Below are 24,949 nucleotides of genomic sequence, written 5' to 3' on the forward strand. Positions count from 1 at the left end.
TGAGCCAAACCAGTTAGGGCAGGTATACGTACTTTTAAAATATTTTTTTTAAATATTTTTATTGATTTCAGAGAGGAAAGGAGAGGAAGAGAGAGATGGAAACATCAATGATGAGAAAGAATCATTGATTGGCTGCCTCCTGCATGCCCCGGCATGTGCCCTGATTGGGAATCAAACTGTGACCTCCTGGTTCATAGGTCAATGCTCAATCACTGAGCCAGCTGTGTATGTTGTATTGTACCCCACGAATCACACAAGGACGCCTCAAGAAGTCGAATTAAGGACTTAATTCTTGGACAGGGTTGTTTAATTTTAAAGCCGGGACTACAAGGGGGCAAATGCTCTCCAAATCTCATAGTGCCCCCTTGGCCGAAACATCAGACTTATATAGGCAAATATCACAAAGGTATTGATTATATCTCGAGGTTTGGAATGAGGAACCTGGTTTGCAAAAATCAGTTTGTTACAGAAGCTTAGATTTGAGCAAGTTAGTTATCTACAAAGATTAATTATAGTTTCAGGTCTTGGGACCACTGAGTCAATGGAAACACATTATTGGGAGCCCCTGAGGCCATTTAGAGTAATCGTGCTGTCCTGGTCTCCAGATGCAGAGGAATGTGTTTCCAAATACCAGTAAGATCACAATCAATGGGGGTATTCAAACCACAATCAATGGAGTATTCAATCAAATGGGATAACTTATATGAGTTCAGAAAATTAAAATAAGTTTCCTATTATTTTAGCAAGCAAATAATTACAGAAGCCAAATCAGCAGGGTTAAAATATTAAACAGCAATTTTTACCCAAGCATGGTTGCTACCATGCTTCATGTATACATTTTTTTAATAGAACAAAATAATGCAAAAGAACTATAATAATTGGAGCACATGAATATCCACTATTGTTTACTTTTTGTTAGAAACTGAGATGAAAGAATTGAAATTTTAGTAAGAAAATTAGGTGGCAAGGTAATCACAGTTCTCTATAAAGCAGAACACTCCTTCTTTGCAGATCTCCAAAGTGTGAATTTGACAGTTTAGCAGAACAAGTTGATAATCTTATACACTTCTGGTGAGTTGGGCGCCTTTTACATTTTTTAAAAATATATATTTTATTGATTTTTCACAGAGAGGAAGGGAGAGGGATAGTCAGAAACATCGATGAGAGAGAAACATCGATCAGCCGCCTCCCGCACACCTCCTATTGGGGATGTGCCCACAAGCAAGGCACATGCCCCCAACCAGAATCGAACCTGGGACCCTTCAGTCCGCAGGCGGAAGCTCTATCCACCGAGCCAAACTGGTTAGGGCGCCCTTTACATTTTTAACAATGAAAATGAAGTCTATTAAATTTAAACTCTGAAAACACACACACACACAGAGCAAGATTCTTCAATGTGTGAAACACCAGAGTAAGTTAATTAACTCTGTTTTCCAAAGTCATGGAAAGGGGAGCAGACAAGTATGAGTAATTTATTCAACTTTTAAGTGACAGTGACCTTGTGCCCCCTATGGTCAAACAAGCATACTACAAGAAACAAGCAGTTCTCTTAAAAGTAGGAGAGCCCTGGTCCAGTGGCTCAGTTGGTTGCAGTGTGGTCCTGATGTGCCAGGGCTGAGGTTCGTTCCCTAGTCAGGGCGCATACAGGAATCAACCAGTGGGTGCATGAGTGGATGGAACAGCAGATTTCTGTCTCTCTCACTCTCTACCTATCTATCTAAACAATAAAGGAGAAAAAAATTATTTAAGCCAGTAGGAGAGCATAACAATGTGGATTGAAGGGAAGACCTTCAAACTTAGTATGAAAAGTAGAAGACATAAGACAAGGCAAAAAATACTTAAGTGTGACTAAGTAGATGTTCTTAGGGTCAATTTATTGAGTGGCTAAGATTTAATTATAATTATAAGCAAAAGCCGAACATAAAAGGTCATTACAGAATTCAATTTAAGAAAGTTATTTTCCACAATGTAATATACAGTTGATGTATTATAGAGTTGTATGCTTGAAACCTATATAATTTTAGTTATTAGTGTTACCATTACCCCTCCTTCTCTTATTGTATTTTTCACTTGGTGAAATATAATGGGACATTTGGGGTACCTCCCATTTCATTTCTAGGTTCTGCAAAGTGGGATTATGTATTCACATGAACAAAATTTGGTTATCACAAAATGTTGATATCCGTTTTAGAAGCATTTCTATCTGTAGCAAATTGTATATAAATTAATATTATTTTTTTCCATTCTCTTCTATTGGTTTGACATTCTCTTGTAATTAATTTTTTTATGATGGTGCAAAATCAGTTTTGAGAAAACAAGTTTAACTTAAGGTAACACAAAACATTGCAGTTGGTATTAATGGTTTTTACTGTTTTGCTGTTATTAAATAAATTTGCTCTGTTGAATCCAGATATCATTAAAATGTAAATTTTCTGCTACTGTGAATAGACAAGACTGTTTCATCATTTAAGTAAAATAAATGCTAAGCACATTGTTCACATCATTATCAGCACAGTATCCTTTTTCTTTGTGTGCCACCTTATCTTCTAATGTTAGCTTGACAGTAATTTATGGTGTGCTGCTAGATAAGTCATCAAAATCCAAGGGTAAGAGTCCTGGTTGGTAAAATGTGGAAATTAAGGGCATGACTTGCAACTTGCATACATCACTTCAGTTCCTATCTCACTGGACACAACCTAGTCACATGGTGTATGATTGGATGGGAAATTGGGACATTAGTTTTTAGTCGAGCCGCCAAGCGTCCAGCTACAACTTCTATAGTTATAGAAGGGGATAACACAGAGGGACACAAAGTAATCTCTGCTACTGTAAGTCAATGAGCAGTACGCTCAGGGTTTATCCCATTCCCTCTCAAAAGACCTAAGATTCCAACCAAGTGAGATAGTCATTAAAGGGATAATCTTGAATGTGTGTAATATATTTAAAAAGAGAGTTATTAAAAATTTCAAATCTTGACCTACTGTTAATAACAAATTACTTATCCCCGATCTCTCAACAAAACACTACAGCTGTTGAGTTTGATGGCTGTTTCCCAGCCCAAGTATGTAATACACTAGTAAAAACATCCCAATTTTCCACTACTAAAATTACAACAGAATAAATGTAACATGTCTATAACACTTTACAAAGAAAAACATCATGGAGAGTAGGTTGGTGAACTGCTTAGCATACTGGGCCAGCCAAGTCCAAAGGGTTATCTCTTAACCTAGAGAGTATCTGACGTGTAATAGATATGTTACTTTTATCTGCATAACTTTCCTCCTTCTGCTGGGGGCTCACCATCCTCATCTTATTTTGGGGAATTATCACTCAAATCCAGTCAACTGGACAGCAGTCTTCTCATTCTGTCCTCACCTAGAAGAAGGGGGTAAGAAACTTTGGGGTCTTTTTAAAATCTTTTAAATGTTTTTAAAAATTGATTTGAGGGAGAGAGAAACATCTATTGACTGCCTCCTGCACGTGCCCTGACCCGGAACCGAACCCACAACCTTCTGGTGTACGGGATGATGCTCCAACCAACCAAGCGACACCAGCCAAGGCGAGGATGTATTTCTTAAAAAACAAAAAAGATTTGCTTCTTGCACCATCTGCTTTCTCCACGGTTTCCCATTTGTTTCGTTCCTTGCTTTTCATGATCAAAATATCTCAGCTACCTGTCTGGTAATCCTCACTCGATTGCCTGTTCATGTATTTTTTAAAACTATATTTTTATTGATTTCAGAGAGGAAGGGAGAGAGAAACATCAATGATGAGAGTCACTGATTGGCTGCCTCCTGCAGGCACACTATTGGGTATCAAGGGCGCAACCCGGGCACGTGCCCTTCACTGAAATAGAACCTAGGACCCTTCAGTCCACAGGCCGACGCTCTATCCACTGAGCCAAACCAGCCAGGGCTTTCCTGTTCATATTTAAGAGTGAGGAGCTAAAACACAGGTTAGAAGCTCTGTGTGTTATGGTGGAAAGGGGCTGTTGAACCTCACTGCTGAGTGATCTGGCTGGATCATTTATTGGGAAACCCTCAATTTCAAGAATTTTAGGTCTTTTCTCTTGTGCTAGTTATTCTCCAAGAGTATCATGCAGAATCAGGCAGGAGCAAAGATGACCTGAAATCTGGTCGTTCAGTCAAGGAAGAGAATATACAATTTCTTTGGGCTGAGTAGAAGGTGCAGCAAATTGGACTAGGCAATGGTGGAATGAACACTCCATGGGCAATAATAAAATTTTTTAAAAGAATCAAGATGCCCTAGCTCCATGGTCAGCAAACTGCGGCTCGCGAGCCACATGCGGCTCTTGGCCCCTTGAGTGTGGCTCTTCCTAAGCCTTAGGAGTACCCTAATTAAATTAATAACAATGTACCTACCTATATAGTTTTAAAAATTTGGCTCTCAAAAGAAATTTCAATTGTTGTACTGTTGATATTTGGCTCTGTTGACTAATGAGTTTGCCAACCACTGCCCTAGCTGGTTTGGCTCAGCAGATAAGAGTGCCGGCCTGCAGACTGAAGGGTCCCAGGTTTGATTCTGGTGAAGGGCACATGCATGGGTTGCAGGCTCAATCCCTAGTACGGGGCGTGCAGAAGGCAGCCGATCAATGATTCTCTTACCATTGGTATTTCTCTCTCCCTTCTCTGAAATCAATAAAAAAATTTTTTTAAAAATCAAGATTACATTTGATGCTCAAACTGTCTTTAAAAAAATGTTAAAATTAAAGAAAAATAAGTAGTACTGACTTGTGAATGTCTTTATACATGAAGACTACTTATCCTTTGGTAAGTTGCAAGTATTTTTCTGAATTGGGCAGGACTCATATTTTCAAATTCCTCACTAGTAGAGTGGGTAAGAATACAACTCTGGTGCTAGACTGGGGTTCAAAACCTGGATGGCCCTTTCTGACTATAAAACTTTGGCAAGTTACATCAGCACCTGTGACAAGTCTGTGTGTGGGAATAATAGTACCTACTGTCTGTTTTTGAGGATCAAGTAATTATTTTATTCGTGTAAGTTTAGTTCATCTGCCTAAAGCACTTGGAACAATGCTCAGTACATATTCAGCTTCATGTAACTGTTACCTATGGTAAGGAAAAGAGATGACATACATGGAGCCACTGTTATTTCTTTCTTTTCTTTACATGTTTTTTATTGACTTGAGAAAAGGAAGGAGAGGGAGACAGACCAAAACATCAATCGGCTGCCTCCTATATGTATCCCGACCCGGGACGGAAGCTGCAACCTAGTCACGTGCCCTGACTGGGAATGGAACCGGCGACCCTTTGGAGCACAGGACAACGCACAGCCACGTGAGCCACACCGGCCAGGGCACCACTGTGTTTCTTATCTTGTTTGAATCAAGAATTTGTATAGAGCTCTCTATTTGAAAAATATATAAACCAAAAGTTTCCAACTTCTTGTACATGTTGAAAACTTTCATTAAAGATCTCTTGGGTACAAAATATGGTCCAAGTAGCTCAAAATTAATTCTATGACATATTCTAAAGTCATACTTATTTTGAAAGTCTGAAGATTTTTTTTATGGTAAAAAAATACCAAGCTGAAACTTTTTATTTTGCTAATGTACAAACAGAAGATCACAGTCCACTTTCTATGGTTTCTAAGCAGAACTGATGATTTCCGTAAGATGTTGCTGACCTTCACAGAGCAGTGCCCGATCTTCTGTGAAAACCCCACCTGCCTTCCTCCCGACCCACAGAACTAATGTCTCTTCAGAAGTCTTGTCGGATGTTTTCTTTGTTGGCCTCTCCAAGTTGCTGCTTCATTTGAAAGACTTCATTTTCTAATTGTACAATAGTCCTTTCAATCTCATAATTCTTACTGACCAAGGATACCCAACTAGAATAGAAAAATAAAGGAAAAATTATTCATTGTAAAATTTCTTTTAGAAGATTTTATCAGATATACATTTTCAGTCAGGGCCGTAACATTAATCTTCACTTTCAACTTTTCTTTTTAATGTTTTTATTGATTTCAGAGAGGAAGGGAAAGGGGGAGAGAGAGATAGAAACATCAATGATGAGAGAGAATCACTGATCAGCTACCTCCTGCACGCCCCCCCACTGGGGACTGAGCCCACAATCCGGGCATGTGCCCTGACCAGGAATTGAACTGTGACCTCCAGGATCACAGGTTGATGCTCAACCACTGAACAACATTGGTCGGGCTGCATTATTTCTTACAACTGCATGTGAATTTATAATTATTTCAAAAGAACTGAAGAGATAAGAAAGAGTGAGGGAAGATAGTATTTTAAGTGATTAACTGAAAACGAGAGAGGAATAGGGCAGAGTCATTAGTTAAACACAGTGGAGAAATTTCTAGAGTTGATAAGAAAGAGTTCCAGCAATTCAAGGAGTCAAATTTAAGATCAAGATTCTTTCCCTAGGAAAAAATCTCTAAAGACAAACAAAAAGAAACACACATGTATGTTTAGGTTATATTAGCTTGGAAAAAATATGAAAAGTTGCCTAATAGATAACATGGAGTACATGAAGGTGGAGAGGAAGGTGAAACAAGAAGAGTACTGTATGTGACAGAGGGAGGGAAGGTAGAAAAACAGCAAAAAGAAAAAAAAAAAGAAAAAAAGAATAACACAAAAATTCACAATTATATTTAGGAATTTGTATAAACTTATTTGTGTATATAAAGGACAACATTCAAAAAAGAAAATATATAAACAAAGGATAAAAAGGACTAAGACATCAATTATCAAGAAAGTACTAAAACTCCCTTCTGAAAGCTAAAAATAGGTAATTTTTCCCCCCTTTAAAAACAAGTAGAACTGCATTCAGAGAAGAAACACTGCGCTGAAAACAGGGCACTCTAAGAACAGAATCAATTAGCAGTGGCTCAGGTTTTGGTTTAACTCTTCCATTGTCTTCTAAGCCCACGCTTCAGGAGGCAAGGCAGTATTCAGAAGACAGCACTGCTTTGACACCTGTGACATCCATCCCATTGGAATACTGTTTGAATCAGACTACTGAATCTTGATCTTAAATTTGCTAAGCAATTTAATACATGATGGAATTGGAGGTACTCACTTTGACTCCATTTCTCTTAATTTAGATCCAGCTGTGAGTTGCATGTTCTTTCGCTGCCAGTTTAAATCTTGAATATGTTTCCTGTAAAAAAAATTACTTATAAAACCCACCTACATTTTAACCTTTTCTGTTGACTAAAGTCAACAGAAAAAATCTATAGTCAATGTAATATATCTTTAATTCCTTGAGAGCAGATACATGAAATCATACCCATTCCAGAAATTAACTTTCCTCTAATTATTTTTCAATTCAATTTCATAAAACACGCCTATTGTGAAAAAACTAAGCACACACACATATGCAGGCTAGAAACTGAAAGCCCTTCTCCCATGTGCTTCTCCTCCTCCCCGAGAACTGCTGGTTAGTTTTTGGTAGCTGTCCTTTGGACTCTTTCCTATATGTGTAGAGATTAATTTGTGGTTTTTTTTGGTGTTTTTTTTTTTTTCCACATAAATCAGAATATGCAAGTTATTCTGCAATTTTTCCCCCTTCTAAAAGATCATTTTCAATGTCTGCAGACTTGTAAATTCAAAGTGACCTGGTAGAGATGTTTTCAGACCTCAGGTCTCTTTCTCCTCCACTCAGGTGGGGCACACCCAACACTGGATGCCGGACAAAGATCAGATCATCAATAGCTTACTCATATGACTATAATCCATTGGTTCCTTTTTCTTCTCTATTAATTAGGGGTTCAGCTAAACTTTATTCTGAAATGAGGAAACATTTTACCTTAACTTCTGGAGCTCTTTCTGTGCATGTTCAATCATATGAACTAGATTTCTAAGGAAGAAAATGAGAAAAATCAGATTAAAGTACATTAAAATCTAACAGAACCAATTAAAAGTGATCTAGCTGACACAGGGTCATATTTTTCTGCTTAAAAATAGTTAATATTGCCCTAGCTGGTTTGACTCAGTGCATAGGGCGTTGGCCTGCAGACTGAAGGATCCCAGGTTCTATTCTGATCATGCCCAGGTTGTGGGCACTTTGTTTCTGGTGTTCTCTATTCAGTCAATTCTTATTTTTGCAGATTCTGTATTAATGAATTTTCCTACCCAATCAGATCCATTTGTAACCTCAAAATCAATACTTGCAATGTTCTGGATCATTCGGCAGACATTCTCAGAGCAGTGAAAAATCTGAGCAGTGGACGCATGTGTTCCCAGCTGAAGTGGAGTAAGACGACGCTCTGCCTGCCTGTGTCAGGTCTCATACAGAGATGACTGAAGGATGGAGCCTTATGTCCAACTCTGACAAGTTACTCAATACTTCTGAACTTTGTTTTCTCTTTTAAAAAGAAAATAGAACCTGCCAGGATGAGTTATTTATATGTACATGTGTATGTATTTTCCCCAGGAGAAATGTTACACTATTTGCTTACTCAGTATTTAAGACCACTTTTATAGAACATAACATGAAACCAACAAGAATCAACTATATAAGTAATTCCCGTTAAGAATTACATTCTACTAAGTTGTGATTTGTAAACCAGACCTCAGAATTCATATTATACAATAAACGTGATAGTCAGGTTTATGTTTGGTTGTTTTATTGATAGTGAGGTTTATGTACACAAACTCTGAGGTGGGTCTCAGATGGATGTGAAAGAGACACATTGATTGGTTGCCTCCTGCATGCGCCCTGACCAGGACCAGGGATCGAGTCTGCAATCGAGGTACTTGCCCTGGATAGAATCAAATCCACAACCGTTCAGTCCCAAGGCTGTCGCTCTAACCACTGAGCAACTGACTAGGGCTCAGCTCTACTATTTTTATCCCAGTTCCTCTATCCTACTTCCTACGTTAAAAACAAACAAACACACACAAAAAACCAAAGCTTTGGGTGGAATGGGTTTTTTAAAAAACAAGCAATTTCTTACTCATTATATACTTTCCAGGCATTGCATCCATGCTGTGACATTAGTTCTAGATTCTCAATTCGAACGGCTTGATGCTCTAACTGGGCCATAGAATTGTTTACACATTCTTGCCATGCAGTTATGTCATTTTTCTGACCCGAGGAAGGGGCTGGAAGTTCATATCTGAAATTAAACAACAATATAACTACATAGTCCCCCAAACCTTTATTTCTCTTTCCAACAGAATGCCTCATGGGCCTAAGCACACTATAAAAACTACAGAAGACTGAAGATAAGATGCAGACTTTACAATAACAAAAAACCTATTTACCCTAACAAGCAATCAATTTACAAAGAGGAGTTAGCAATATTACATACAGCTACAAAAAACTGTTCCCATCAATGTGAAAAGATTCACTAATCTATGGTACACTCATATAAAGGAATGCTATATTAGATATTAAATGATGTTACTGAGGAACACTTAAAACATTAAGATGTTTGTAATGTAGTAAGGGAAAAAGGTAGGACACAAAAAACCATGCTATCATTTTTGTAAAACACACCTATGACCTATCCACCTTCCCACCCATACCCACACCCCTCTAGAGAAAAATATTGGACCTCACTCTGTTCTCTTCACACTGCCCAGTCTTTTAACACTGCCAAGAGAGCCAGCAAATACCCTTCATAAATCTGTTTATTACTAGTGAGTTACTACAAACGAAGTTTTCATTTCCATTTTAATATTATTACTAGATACCTTGTAAAAACTGCAAGTATTCTTAAAAAACTGAGGGAAATGCAACTGGGATCAAGAGGTAATAAACCATTTTGTTTTAAAAAAACAAAAACAAACACCTTTGGGGGAAAAAAGAAAAAAATAAACCACACTTTATAAATGTAGCATTTTTCAAACCTCTGACTACAACCTAGAGCATTGATGGCGAACCTTTTGAGCTCGGCGTGTCAGCATTTTGAAAAACCCTAACTTAACTCTGGTGCCGTGTCACATATAGAAATTTTTTGATATCTGCAACCATAGTAAAACAAAGATGTATAGTTTTGATATTTATTTTATATATTTAAACGCCATTTAACAAAGAAAAATCAACCAAAAAAAATGAGTTCGCGTGTCACTTTGACACGCGTGTCATAAGTTCGCCATCACTGACCTAGAGTAAGAAATATTTTACACTGTGACCCACTACACAAAGCAATACTTACCTGTAGATACAATGCATTCTGACATTTTCTATCCTACTTCTTTACCAAGTGCTGTGGTGCCTTACTACATTTACTTCACAACCTACTGCTTACGGGTCATTACAAGTTGGTTGGAGCATCTTCCCATACACCAGAAGGTGGTCAGGGCACACACCTGGATTGTGGGTTCCATCCCTGGTTGGGGTGCGTACGGGAAGCAACCGATCAATGTTTCTTTCTCTCAAATCAATAAAAACATATCCTCGGGTGAGGATAAAAAAAAAGAAACATCTCGAACATTAACACAGGATGAACTACTACTATATGAAAAAACAAACGCATAAGCAGACAAGGATTTTCCCCTTCCAATATTTGTTCTAACATGGCTGTAGTTTTACAAAAAAACTAAGATTAAAGAATGATTTGAGCCCAGCTGACTCCAGAAATAGGACTTACCGTTTCATACTGAGCAATTCAATTGGTTGTCGAGCAGCCAGTCTTTCAAATTCATTTCTCATTATGTCTGTCTGATGTGGAAATTAGAGAAAGAATTGTTTCCAAAATCATATCAACAAGTTAAAATTAACCACCACCAAATAAATAATGAATCTAACCTACTAAAATGCTTATAGTTTATAATGACCCATGATAAGTGAACATCACCCTTCACATGAGTCTTCTCAGCGTTAAATGCTCTCTAGGATCTGGAGAACAGGCACACACTTCATATGTAAAGGGTCTGGGCGGACAGGACTGATTATCCTAGTCAGTGATTCTCAGTCCCAGCAGTAGACTAGAATCAGCTGGGAGCTTTGAAAACAATTCCAATCTCAGCCCCACCTCACCTTGCTCCCCCAGTTCAGTGGTCGGCAAACTGCGGCTCATGAGCCACATGCGGCTCTTTGGCCCCTTGAGTGTGGCTCTTCCACAAAATACCACATGCAGACGCGCATGAACAGTGCAATTGAAACTTCGTGGCCCATGCACAGAAGTTGGTATTTTGTGGAAGAGCCACACTCAAGGGTCCAAAGAGCCACATGTTTCTCACGAGCCAGAGTTTGCCGGTCACTGCCCCAGTCCATTTAATTGTCCTGAAGTGGAGACTGGACACAATTATAGTATTTGTTTTTAATTCACTAGTCAATTGTAAACTAAAGCCAGTGTCGAGAATCATGGATCTAAGTATTCATTGGGGGTGAGGAATAGAGGGCTTGGGCATAAAATGATTTGCTGTAAGGCTATGAACCTAAGGCTATAGTTTCTTTTTTGGTCCTGACTGCTACTTTTACACTTTACTCTTTACCAAGAATGAAGGGGGGGGGAATGGGAAAAAAAAAACAACACACACCAAAAAAATCAAAAAACAAAACTGGTTTCTACTATCTGGTCTAACAATTTCCCCCAAAATTGTGGTATAACTCTGTTTCTTTGGGTCCAATGTTTTGATCAATATCCTATTCCATTTGTTCTGCACATTCCCAGCCCTGAATATAAAGAACTGCATAAGTGAAATATTTAGTTATCCCATGTAATTTCATTTTTGAAAGGTGCAACTTTCTCAACAATTAGGCCTAAGGGGGGGTAAAAAAAAAAAAAAAGGCTTTCAGAAGCCTACATTCCTGGTTTACAAGTTTTGCATTAAGCATTTCTTATTGGAGAAAACCTTTTTTTTTGACTACTGCTTTTATACAAAGCTCTAAGAAAATAGTTACCTAGTTTCCTGCAGAAAACCAGGGTATTTTAGCTAGAGAATATGCAGTGACAGACAAGGATAACAACCAACAATTAGATAAGAGAGAAGCTAGAAAAATGAAGCAAGCAATCTTGAGCCATGAATGTAGGAACTCTTACCTAACTCACATGGGCAGGTAAGTGAGAGATCTGGAGTTTGAACTCAACTCGCTGCAAAGACTGAGCCAACTCTCACGGAGCTAATTTATGAACAAGCACTAGGCATGTCTGGCACCAGTAAGCATTCACTGAATAAAACTGCCTTAGAAGCTCTTTAAATATTTAGGTGCCTATTCTGTACCAGGCAGGTTTCTAAGTGATAAAGATATGGTGGCGAAGAAGCCATAACTACTTTAATTCTTTGTATAGCTTTATCAACAATCTAATATTTTCTGACTTATATGTCTGTCCTCACACTCTAGAATGTAACCTCCATGAGTATGGACCTAACCTACCTGTGCCCTTTACTTGGCATAGAAAAGACCTTCACGAACAGTTGTTAAATGAATTAACAAAGGGCAGTTTCAAAGCCAGTTTGAGGAGTGGTTAAGGTCTTTGAGAAAATTAGCCTAAGCTGCAGTTTTCCCATCTAAAAAATTTGGGATAGTAAACATAATTATATAGTTCACAGGCTATTTTTAGGACAGAGAGTGAGCCCAGTACACTACCAGCTCCTATTATTAAAAAGGATTACATAATCAGAATACTAATTATAAAGATAGGAAGCATGTTGTATATTAGAGAGCTAAAAAAACTAGTTCGAGTATTTATAAGTTTGTAATTGAATGCAATCTCTGAAACTTTCAAAAATCAATCTACTAAGAGAGCATTACTGTACTTAATTCTTGATGTGGTACTATCTATATTTGGATAACAATATTTAGAAAAAGCATGGGAAAATAGCGTATCATGGGAAAATTTCTCTCCTACTTAAAACAGTATTTTTTTCATGTTACTTCAACATAAATACTGCATTTGAATGACAGAATTCTTTCATAAACCGTTACCTATAACGGGGAAAACCCCAAACATGTATGTATTAAAATGCTTAACAGAATCCACTAACTTAAAAATAATACTTTACATTTAATTTCGCTCATTAGACCCTAAATATCTTGGGTGTACAGACAAAACATGTAACTGGTATATTAGGCAGATATGGTTGGTCCCCTCATTCACGTTCTGTAAACACCTAGGCTTTATACAGAGGCTACTACCATCCAGGGGTTCTCAGGCGCTTAGGGCATTCGGCTGATCTATACTTAAAAACCCTACATCACTTAGAGTAGCGGGACCCTTGGTCCGCAGGCCAACGCTCTAACCATTGAGCCAACCCGGCTAGGGCCTATCGAGCTGTTTTCAATGGCCTGGTAATAGCTACGCAAGTCAAGCAAGCAATACTTAAAAGCCGGAATTTAGAATTCACTTGAACGTGGTAAGGCTCTCAACCCAAACTAAAGGTTCGCGGGAATCCTGACACCTATGCCGGGCTCAAGACATCACACTTACCTCAAAAGCAGAATAATCCGGGGCTGTCAGGTAGCTCAGGTAGTTCTTAGTAGGTCGGTATCTGCGAGTTTCCTCCTCCACCAGTGCCGCAGCCTGAGAACGAGAAAGGGGGCCAGTGTCGGCGCAGCAAATTGTACGCGGCTGCTTCCAGCTCCAAGGGCCAGCGAGCGCGAGTCTCCTGCAGAGACACCCAAACTCACCGCTTCCCGCACTCCGGGCGCTTCATAACCTTGGTCAAAATACGGCAGCGCATCCACCACAGCCTCTCCAGCCACCAGACCCGTGCCCGCCATCCTGAAGTTCACCAGCGTTTTCTGAAACTGCGCAGGCTCAAACCTGTTTCAATACGCCTGCGCCCGCCGCCCACAATTTACGTCACGTGCGCATGCTCAGTTGTTAATTCTGAAGGCGCGCTCGCCCTGTTGTTTTGTTTTGGCCGGATGTGACGTCACGTCGTTGCCCATTCGGTAGGCCGTGTCAATTTCCCGTCCCGGCCTGCACCACTTTTATGCTTCCGTCTGGCTGCAGCTTGTGGAGGAGTGAGACCGTTGCTCTCCTCCAGGACGCGCTCTGAGAGGGGATCCTAACACTTCTGTGTGGGACTGGCTGCAGGATTTGGCGGGGGGAGAGAAACCGGTTTCCCCCCTCGGCTTACTCCTCTAACCTTCCACCTCCCCTTAGGCTCCTCTCCCCTTGCCCTTCCATGCTGTCCTCCCACTCTCCGTTCTCGGCGCCCTAAGATGCTGCGCTTTGGGTAAGGGCAGTGTTTTCACAACTTTAATGGTCTGCCTACCAAAAGGAATCTGATCTACACCAGGCGAGATTGGTAACTGCTTACCAACCCCAACTTTTAAAAATCTTGTCATTTTACCTTCCGGACGTTTGTAAAATCCAATCATTTTGTTGTTAGGACACCCGGTAATAGAATATATCCTGCAGTCTAAATCCAAGGTTTTTGTCTGCCAAGTGCCTGAAAATGTTGGCCACGGTAATTAAGCCTGGTTAGTCTAGGGTCAATTCAGACCGTCATTTATGCAGTGGATTTTAGTATGTTGATTTTTATATTCTGCAACTTTGTTCGTTTATTGTTTCTAATAGTTTTTTGGTGTAGTCTTTAGGGTTTTCTATATATAGAATCATACATGAAAAAGTGACACCGGATTACCTTTTAACCTGTTAGATAAATGTGCTAGCTATAGATTTAGTGAAATAAAAGATCTTTACATTTTAAGCAATTTTACTTAAAATTCTCCAAGAGATCCATGGAATTTTTGTATTTATTCATTAGAAGAACTGTAAACAACATTTTATACACATCTTGAACAATTATTTTACAAACATGTCCAGAATTCATAAAACTTTACAAAAAAACAAAACAAAACAGACCTAAGAAAAGGAAGCAGCTCCAGCTTACAGGGATAAAATATGACCCTCATCCCCAAAGCAAAGGTCTCACAGAGGGATGGCCAGGATCCACCACAATAATACCTCCTGCCCCCATTTTATAAACAATTCCTAGTTACTGATTGTTCCCTCGGGTTGGATTGTCAGAAGAGACCAAATGGAGAGATATCTGGTAAAAGCCCAACTGGGGTAAGCTGCTTAATAAACATTTTTAAAAAGACATGGGCTCAGTTCTACTTGCTGGACCCATATCTATAGTAATTATGTAGCACCGGTTACCTGGTGTCTGCTTCAATTCATCCATGCACACCTGAATGGGTGAATTGACAATACTGTACAAGTCAATAAACTATGTCCTCATATACTTTGTAAGGTTTTGTTAAGCTTGAATAAATATTTTTATGCCAGTTAAAACCATCATTAGGAGTTGAAGAAAACTGACATTCGCTGTAACACCAAAGAAAACGGCACCATCACTGACAAGTTCCTCTTTCCAATCACTAACTGCGGCTTTAGACCTTAAAGGTTAGGGTGATTATGTGGTGTTGTCCCAGGTAATGTTCATCTTCATGACTCCAATTAGAGCAAAAATTCCAACAGTCCTAGGAGAACTAAAAAGAGTCTCATCTAGACAGCTCTAGTTTGAAGTCCCTTATCCTCAGAGCTGAGTTGGCTCTGGTACAATTCAGCTTAAAAGAGAACTTTTCAATAGCTACAATCCCATAGAGCTCAAATGTCCATCTCAGAATCAACCAGCTTTATCTGTGTTCACCAATGAACAGTTTTGGCTTCAGTCCTGGTTCTATTGTATAACTTCGGGCAAGTTATTTAACTCCTTTAAATTCCAGTTTCTTACTAGTAAAATGGAGATACAAATATCTCAGAAAGTCGATTTGAAGACTAAGATGACATACACACATGTACGACAGTGCATGGCACAGGGCAGACACTAAAAAAGTAAAATAAAACGTAGTTCGCATGCCCTTGGAAGGACATTTCCTATTAGTTGTAATTCTAAAAAGTTTCATGTTGACACATGAGGGACATGCTACTCCAGTGCCACACAGTGTGGGGGAGGAGTTGCAGGATGTCTACTTTTACACGGTACTCAGTAACAGTACTAATAAATAGGGCTTCCAATAAGTGAGACTCCCCTAGACGGAACATTGGACAGAAAACAGCCCATAGGTTTAAAGCTGCCATGTAGTTCAGTGATGAGAATTACATGTTGGAGAGCTAGTGTTAGCCACTTCTGTCATGCCTCCCTAGTACCTTGAACTCAGCACTTCTCTCACTGTGCTCCTCTTTGAGCTGCTTTTTAAAAAATGCAACACCAAGTCTTTCCCTGATACAAGACAAGTGCCTTTAGAGCGTAAGCACAAAACACAAAGAATAAGCCCAAGAATCAAGTAGAAAGGACCACTTAAAAATAACCAGAGGCAGAGGGAAGAGAGCATTGGTTCCAGATGACTCCCGACAGTTCTCCAGTGATTACAAAGCAGCAGCAGGAGACTCCTCCTCCAAGACTCTGGCCCGCTGTGGAACCTTTCAGCTTTCAAGGATTTTGTAGAATACTTCAGGGCATCCTGACTCTTGGAAAAATACTTTCTTTGGCACTTTCTGTCCTATTTAGGATGATAAGTCAGTGGGAGATTTCATTTCTTCTGCAGGAATTTCATTTTACTTCCTACAGGGAGAAAAAAGTAGAGTGAGCTCTCATTATTTCATTTTTTTATTGTACATTATTTGAGGCAAGGGATTAATAACCTAGTTATTCAGAACAGCTCTGGAGTAAGCTGCTATATCAAGCTAACAGTTGATGTGATTAACCGCTTCCTCCAAGGTCTAATTGTAGAGGCAGAAGAGAACTCAGACATCATCTAATCCAGTGGTTTTCAACCCTGCCTGTAGGTTAAAATCACTGGCACGCTCCCCAGAGATTATAATATTGTGGTCAGAGCTGAGAACCACTGATCTAATCTAACCCCATGGTATAAAGATGAAACAACAGCCCAAGGCATAATTTGTCCATGGTCTCTCAGCTAGTTCAGGACAAGGCCTAATTTTAATTAGGGGTATATATTTCAAAGATGAATGTAAATACCATAGATTGTAGGTTCTTCATTGTTTTGGGCTAGCACACCACTGTTCTTCTATATCATACTGAAAACTTAAAAGGTAACTATAATTGAACAATCATAAACTACCATATTTCTTTTTAAAAAATATTTTTTTCTTGATTTCAGAGAGGAAAAGAGAGGAGAGAGATGGAAACATCAATGATAAGAATCACTGATTGGCTGCCTCCTGCATGTCCCACACGGGGATTGAGCCCACAACCTGGGCATGTGCCCTGACTGGGAATCGAACCATGACCTCCAGGTTAATAGGTCGACACGCAACCACTGAGGCACGCCGGCCAGGCCCATGTTTCTTTATGATGTGTAAAATTAGAGACTTGCAGGACAACCTCTGTTGTTTCAGATGTCCTCTAAGCCAGATGTTTTTAAACTGGAGTCCATGATGGACTTTAGGGGGGTTCATAAACACCCTAAAATTATATGCAAAATGTTTGTATGTTCTAACTATATTTTTCTGGGAAAAAGTCCAGTTTTTATAAGATTCCCCCAGGGATGTGACCTAGAAAAGAGTAATAATCATGACATGTAAATTCTTACATCCTAAGGGAGCATCATCTGAGGAATACGGTCCCCTAGACAACTCTGACGGAGAATCCCAACCTCTGAGAAAGAGATTTCTTTTTTTTTTAAATATATTTTATTGATTTTTTACAGAGAGGAAGGGAGAGAGATAGTTAGAAACATCGATGAGAGAGGAACATCGATCAGCTGCCTCCTGCACATCTCCCACTGGGGGATGTGCCCGCAACCCAGGTACATGCCCCTGACCGGAATCGAACCTGGGACCTTTCAGTCCGCAAGCCGACGCTCTATCCACTGAGCCAAACCGGTTTCGGTAGAAAGAGACTTCTTTTGCTCCAAAACACTTTGGAATTAGAGGTCATGGTTTCTGGTCAGCCTACTTGGGTTATATCATTGATCTGATTGTAAAGCTTTTGCAATGAGGCATGCTTACTGCAGAAGCTTTTCTCAGCCTCGTTTTTCTAATAGGAAGATACGGCAACTCACCGAGACTCCGCAAAATTCTGTTCACCCCACTGGGTTCAGACTCAGGAATTGTTTCCAAATACTGGAAGGCCCGGACCTCAAACAAACCTACAAGGAAAAATCACGGTGAAATTGTCCAACGCTCAAGATTGAAAATCCATTAAAACTCTGTGTTCACTACTATGTATCTTCATAGTTAAAACAATATTACAAAAAATATTTCCCATAATAAACAACTCAGATTTTGAGCCCTTGTAGCTTTATGCTATTTTTTGTTTATATTATTTTCGAACCTTCCAAGTGCTCACTAAATAGGGAGGAAGAACTTCATGAGGAAACTGACCTTTCACTCCACTTTTCCGAAGCTCTCGGTCCTGGATGAATCCTGCAAACATCTGAGTTTCCATGAAGAGATCCAGGAAGTGGCGAACGCTGCGGGAGGTGTGAGATTTACGGAATGGCTCCCTTTGGAATACACGCTCCCCACGCTCAGTGACAGTCATGTTCAGAGAGTAATGTCCCACCAGCTCCACGAAAAACCTGACAAATGCTTCGGACACCAGAGAGTTGAGCGTCACATCTGATGCAAAAGGAAAGAGAAAAAAAAAAGAAAAGAAAAAGTCCTCTAAATGTTGTGTTTATGGGAACACCGAGTCTAGTTATGAAACTGATGCCTAGGAAATCATGATTAAAGGAAGGAGAATGAACATAGACATACTCATTCTTAGCGTTCTTGCACTCTCCATGACTTGCAAAAGCAAAGTCATTCTTACCTTCAATTCCTTCCCACACAAACACTCCCATTACATGTTTGATATGCAAAGCCGGGATTGCACATCGATGATTTCACTGGGACTGCTCTTTCTAAGGCCACCAGTGAGAGCCAGACAAATTTGCTCTGCTCTTCTATTGTCAGACTTCTTTAAATTCTATGTTGCATTTGTGCTAATCCCCTCCTCAGCCCTTGGGTCTCCCACAACTGTATGCTTTCTTGATTTCCTGATTCCTCTCCTGCCTTTAGACCAATTTTTCTCTTGCATTTCGTTCCTCTTCCTGAGCACGGTCCCTTCCTTAAGCAGCTAATTGGCATAGAGATAGATAGAGCTGGCTGTCCACGTTGATAATTCCGAACCTTAGATCTCCATCCCTGGTATTTTATGAAAATTCATCTTCTACATTTTCAGACTTCCTATGGGTGACCATCATTTGGCTGTCCCATTAGCACTTAAATCCCATTTGTCTGAAAGTCACCATATAAGGTCCTTTCAGGAAATTAGTAGAATATGAATTGAATAAATAAATGATACATGTTCTGAACCATATTCATTGTATTTCACCACCAAAATCAGTTTCTCTTTCAACTTTCCCATTTCATATAGCATCATGATTATCCCATAATAAATAATAATTTATTGAGTGCTTAAGATATGTCAAGCACTGTATTGTGCTTTTACTGATGTAAAAGTACGATGAGGTAGGTATTATTTATTTATCTTTTACAGATGAGGAAACTGAGACTCAAAACAAAGACATTCTCCGGAGTCATCGCATCTAGTACAGTGAGAAGCTGCCCGACTGCCAAGTCAGGTGGTTTTGAACCAGGACCGCATACTATAAGCATTGCCTTCCAGGGTCCAGGCTCAAGCCTCAGATTCACCTTCAACTCCTCCTTTTCCTTCCATGTCCGAACAGTACTTCCCCTTCACAATGCCTCTAGCTCTTTCCCATGGGCTTTCCAATAGCAACTTCTAAGTGTATGTTTCTAGGTTAAATATTTCCTCTGAGTCCCAAATACATATATGGAAACGTCTACTTGGTATCTCCAGTGGCATGTTTGCTGGTGGCGGATGCCCAATAGGTATCTCCATATTGAAAACTAAACTGGTAATTACTCGCCCAAACTGCCCCTCCTCATGCCCCCCCATCAGCAAATAGCCTCAGTGTGTTCTCGTATGTAAAATGGCGATGAAATAACGAGACGAAGACGAGAGAAGATGTAAACCAAGTTCTTAGCAGCACAATGCCTGCAATGGAGTAAGCCACCCTATAATTGTTATTTGCCCATTTATCTACCGAATACTGTTTAAAAGCACTGGAGATAGAAAACAATACAGACAGTTGCTGCTCTCCTGGAACTTGGATTCAGCACATCAGCTGATGAGAAAAGCCACGATAAAAAACAAGGTCAGGAGGATGACGTGGAGTTGTAAGGGAACAGGGACAATTTTATTTCTTTTTTTTACAAATGATTTAAAAAATTCTCCTTTATAATAGTCTGAATTTTCCAAGTGTTCTATAATTAGAACTTATCTACTTATTTATTTTTATGCCTATTCCTCTACCTCCTCCTCCATGGTGACCATCAGCTTATTCTCAATACCTATGGGTCCGTTTCTGTTTTGTTTTGTATTTTTATTTATTATTTTTTTAATCCTCACCCAAGGATGTTTTTCCATTGATTTTTAGAGAGAGAGGAAGACAGAGAGAAATATCAATGTGAGAGAAACACATCGATTGGTTGCCTCCTGCTCATGCCCCTATCAGGGCCCAGGCTGGAGAGGAGCCTGCAACCAAGATATGTGTCCTTGACCAAAATCAAACCCAGGACCCATCATCTGCAGGCTGATGCTCTAGCCACTGAGCCAAACCGGATAGGGCTGTTTTGCATTATTAGATTCCACATATAAATGAGATTATACAGTATCTGTCTTTCTCTGTCGGACTTACTTCACTTAGCATAATTATGTCTAGGTCAGTGGTTCTCAACCTTCCTAATGCCACGACCCTTTAATACAGTTCCTCATGTTGTGGTGACCCCCAATTTCATTGTTACAAACTGAACATAAGTAAAGCATAGTGATTAATCACAAAAACAATATGTAATTATACATGTGTTTTCTGATGGTCTTAGGCGACCCCTGTGAAAGGGTCGTTCAACCCCCAAAAGGGTCGCGACCCACAGGTTGAGAACCTCTGGTCTAGGTCCATCTGTGTTGTCGCAAATGGCAATGGTATTATTGCTGAGTAATAGTCCATTGTGTATATATACACATCTTCTTTTCCCATTCATCTACTGATGGACATCTAGGTTGCTTCCATATCTTGCCTTTTACTAGCAATGCTACAGTGATCATAGGGGTGCATATACCTTTTTGAATTAAGTGTTTTTGTTTTCTTCGGATAAATACCCAGAAGTGGAACTGCTAGGTTGCATGGCCACTCTAATTTTAATTTTCTGAGGAACCTCCATAGTGTTTTTCCACAGCAGCCACACTAATTTACCACCCCCAGGACAGGACAGTCAGGAACAGCCTCACTGACAAGGTGACACTTGGGAATGAAGAAAGAGCAGGAGCCAGGGGGCTCTCTGGGGGAAGAGCTTTCCATAAATGCAACCAGGCAAGTGCAAAAGTCCTGAAGTAGAAGGGGAGCTGGCACAGTGAGGGTCAGCGGGAAGCCCATCATAAGCTTTTTCAGGACACAGGCACAATCTCATACTCCCTACCTTGCATGTCCTGGAGCGGGTGCTGACATTTAGTAAATATTTACTGCCTTGACCGCAAGTCCTCAGGCCACCTGTCACATACCTTGTGAGAAATTCTGCTCCTGAGCCAAAATTTCATTTCGTTCTTCCAAAATCTGCATTAGGGCAGCTTGGAGTTTAGGTGGTAAAATCTCATCCTCGTCAGATACCTTAAGAGAAGAAATTGAAAATGTTCATAAACTTTGAGAGAGAGAGAGAGAGAGAGAGTGCACTAGTTAGGGCCCTCCAAATGCCACAGTGACTGTATATGTGGTTTAAGAGTCAGTGTGAAGCTTCCTTCCCGCACTGAGCAGACTCCAAGATGCTTATGGCATCTACATCTTCACTATATTAAATAATATACTTACCAAATTTTCTGGCACTTTCTATTAAATATCTCTCATCTACAAATCTTATGCTACATTAGAAAGATCATCCCCAAACAAATGGTGTTTCAAAAGTGATGAGCTAAGGGATTTTGACAAAAATGTCTAGGGAAACATTCTTTCAACCCTGGGTTCAGTGCTCACAAGCCTACATACAGTTTACATATACTAAGGGCTGCTCTAAGCAGGCATTACCAACTCTCTCTTCCACTTTCATACCCAGAAGAAATGACCACGTCTTTTTTGTCCCTACTGTATACCTTGTACAAATTTCTATTACACCATTTCTAAAACTTTATGTGTATGTCTGCACCCCCTCCCCACTGTTAGACTATAAGGCCTAAGGGCTCAAACTGTGTCTTACTCATATTTAGATTCAGAATATCTGGAAATAATCAGTTTTAAATGCTCATTATGTTTAACTAAATTAGAGGCTTATATGTCAACCGTCTGGACTTGAAGGGAGAGTTGCCTATTTTGAGAAGCACCTGTAATCTGTTTCCTCCTTCCTTCTTTGGGATACACAGCTAAGCCCAAGCCAAACGGTTCAGGTCAATTGTGTATGATCAGCCACAGTGCCAGGTCAAGTATGTGTAGGAACTCAAAGTCGTGTCTGACTCATCTTCTCTAAGTACTTTCACATATTTCCTGTCTAATTATCCCCAAACATTATGTAATCACCTCCTTTGTCACTCACCTCCTGTAAGAACTTGTCCGCACAGAGATCAACTATCAGCACCTATAAAATAAAGGAGCCAGGCAAGTTAAACCAGAGACAGTCACAGGAAAATCTGTAGGCACTGCTTGGTCAGAAAGTTGCTAAGAAAGTAGATCTTAAAGGTGTCCATCACAAAGAAAATAAATGTCTAACTATGTAAAATGATGAATGTTACATTTTTGTGGTAATCATTTCACAATATATACATATGTTAAATCATTATGTTGTACACCTTATACTAATACAATGTCATAGGTCAATTATACATCAATGAGAGGCCTGGTGCACAGGATTCGTGCACTGGTGGGGGGTGTGGCCTGTGGGGATTGACCCGCTATGGGAGTGCCTCTCATCTAGGTCACCGAAGCAGCTATGGACCTGCCCTCTGAGCGGCCGCTCCCACTGTGGTAGCAGCTGCTCATGCCAGTCAGCGGAGTGCACTGACCACCAGCGGGCAGCTCCTGCATTGAGCGTCTGCCCCCTGGTGGTCAGTGTGCATCATAGCAACTGGTCAACTGGTCGTTCTGATCATTCCGCCATTCGGTCTCTGAGCTTTTTTTTAAAAAATATATTTTATTGATTTTTTACAGAGAGGAAGGGAGAGGGATAGAGAGTTAGAAACATCGATGAGAGAGAAACATCGATCAGCTGCCTCCTGCACACTCCCTCCTAGGGATGTGCCTGCAACCAAGGTATATGCCCTTGACCGGAATCGAACCTGGGACTCTTGAGTCCGCAGGCTGACGCTCTATCCATTGAGCCAAACTGGTTATGGCTCGGTCTCTGAGCTTTTATTATATAGGATAAAACTGGGGGGTTGGGGAGGTTAAGCCCTAAAAGGGAAGACCTTTCAGTAAATGGTATTAGGAGAGTTGGCTGTTCATATGACAAAAAATAAAACAACACCTACCTCCTAGTATATTAAAAAACACACCAAGTTCCAGGATTCAGAATCAAAAACTAAAGGCATGCCCGGCCAGTTGGCTCAGTGGCTGAGTGTTGACCTATGAACTGGGAGGTCACAGTTTGATTCCCAAACAGGGCACGTGCCCAGGTTGTGGGCTCATTCACAGTGTGGGGCATGCAGGAAGCAGCCAGTCAATGATTCTCTCTCATCATCGATGTTTCTCTCTCTCTCTCTCTCCTTTCCTCTCTGAAATCAATAAATAAATATATATATTTAAAAATTAAAGGCACAAGAATAAAGCTTCCAAAGCTTCCAAGATATAAGTAGAAGGATATCTCCATAAAGTTAATATAAGCAAAAATTTAAGTAGCTCACACATACAAAAAAACTCCTACCATAAAGGAAAAGATTGACAATTCTAACCACATTGAAATTAAGAACATCTGTGCATTAAAAAAATGCTGTTTTGGAGAATGAAAAGGCAAGCCATAAAGGGTTGGTATGTAAAATATAAAATGGCCTCTTAAAAATCAGTGAGGATGAACAATCCAGTAGGGAAGATAATGAATTTTATACAAAATGATTTCAAATGGCCAATAAATAGAAAGAGGCTCACCCTCAACAGTAATCAAGGAATGCAAATTAAACCACAATGAGTATACCACTACACACCCACCAGAGAGGCTAAATTACACAAACTGATGATGACAAGTATTACTGGTGAGGAAGTGGAGCAATAGGAACTCTTATACACTACTGGAGGGAGTTTAGCTTGCCACAACTATTTTGGAAAACAGTATGGACTTTATTTACTAAAGTTAAAGATATGCTTACCCTATAACCCAGCAACTCCACTTCCAAGTATATACCCATAGAAATGCATGCACATACATATACCCAGGGTTATATACAAAAATATTTACAGCAGCATTATTCATAATAACCCAAAATTGGAAACAACTCAAATATCCAACAATGGTAGGATGGATAAGAAAACTGGCACATTCACACAAAGGAATACTACACACAATAAGAATGATCAAATTACCGTTAAATTCATCAACATGGATGAATCTTACAGACATAATGCTATCAAAGGAAGCCATTCAAAATATATATATATTCAATGGGCAGGTCCATTTATATCAAACTTAAAACCAGGCAAAACTGAACTATATTACTGGGGGAACATGCCTAGATGTAAAACTCTGAAGTAAAACAAGTACATAAACACCACAGAAGTCAAGACAGTGGTTACTTTATCGGGGGTGGGGGGGGGGTGGGGGGGGTGGGGAAGGGAACAGTGACTGGAAGGAGGCATGAGGGGACCTCTGGGAAGAGGGAGGGGAGGCTGGCAGGGCCTCCATTGCTGCAATGTTCCCACTCTGTTCAGTGTTAGTTACATAAGCAACATTGTGATAATTCACTGAGCTGCACATTTTGTTTTGGGCACTCATCTACATGTGTGCTACATTTGAAATAATTTTTAAGTTAACCCAGAGTAGT

The 24,949-nt window shown here is 39.9% G+C and overlaps 2 protein-coding genes across 2 annotated transcripts in view; both read right to left on the reverse strand.

Moving 5' to 3' along the window:
• Positions 1-5,564: 5,564 nt before the first annotated feature.
• BCAS2 (BCAS2 pre-mRNA processing factor) lies at positions 5,565-13,821 on the reverse strand. Its single transcript, XM_081112172.1, has 7 exons — positions 13,578-13,821; positions 13,378-13,470; positions 10,594-10,664; positions 8,953-9,114; positions 7,803-7,853; positions 7,074-7,154; positions 5,565-5,868 (listed from the first exon to the last, which is right to left on the reverse strand). Exons 1-7 carry the CDS (start codon positions 13,668-13,670, stop codon positions 5,742-5,744), a joined length of 678 nt encoding a protein of 225 aa, XP_080968298.1. The 5' UTR covers positions 13,671-13,821; the 3' UTR covers positions 5,565-5,741.
• Positions 13,822-14,617: 796 nt separating this feature from the next.
• The window catches only part of DENND2C (DENN domain containing 2C), a 51,562-nt gene continuing 41,230 nt past the window's right edge, over positions 14,618-24,949 (reverse strand). Inside the window, exons 15-19 of the mRNA XM_081113014.1 lie at positions 22,516-22,557; positions 21,497-21,602; positions 18,253-18,489; positions 17,931-18,017; positions 14,618-16,468 (exon numbers count right to left, since the gene is read on the reverse strand). Coding sequence (XP_080969140.1) covers positions 16,437-16,468; positions 17,931-18,017; positions 18,253-18,489; positions 21,497-21,602; positions 22,516-22,557 — 504 coding nt within the window. The 3' untranslated portion in view covers positions 14,618-16,436. The remainder of the gene's footprint in view (positions 16,469-17,930; positions 18,018-18,252; positions 18,490-21,496; positions 21,603-22,515; positions 22,558-24,949) is intronic.

The sequence above is a fragment of the Myotis nattereri genome (genome assembly GCF_964212035.1).
Source record: "Myotis nattereri genome assembly, chromosome: 18".
NCBI lineage: Eukaryota > Metazoa > Chordata > Mammalia > Chiroptera > Vespertilionidae > Myotis > Myotis nattereri.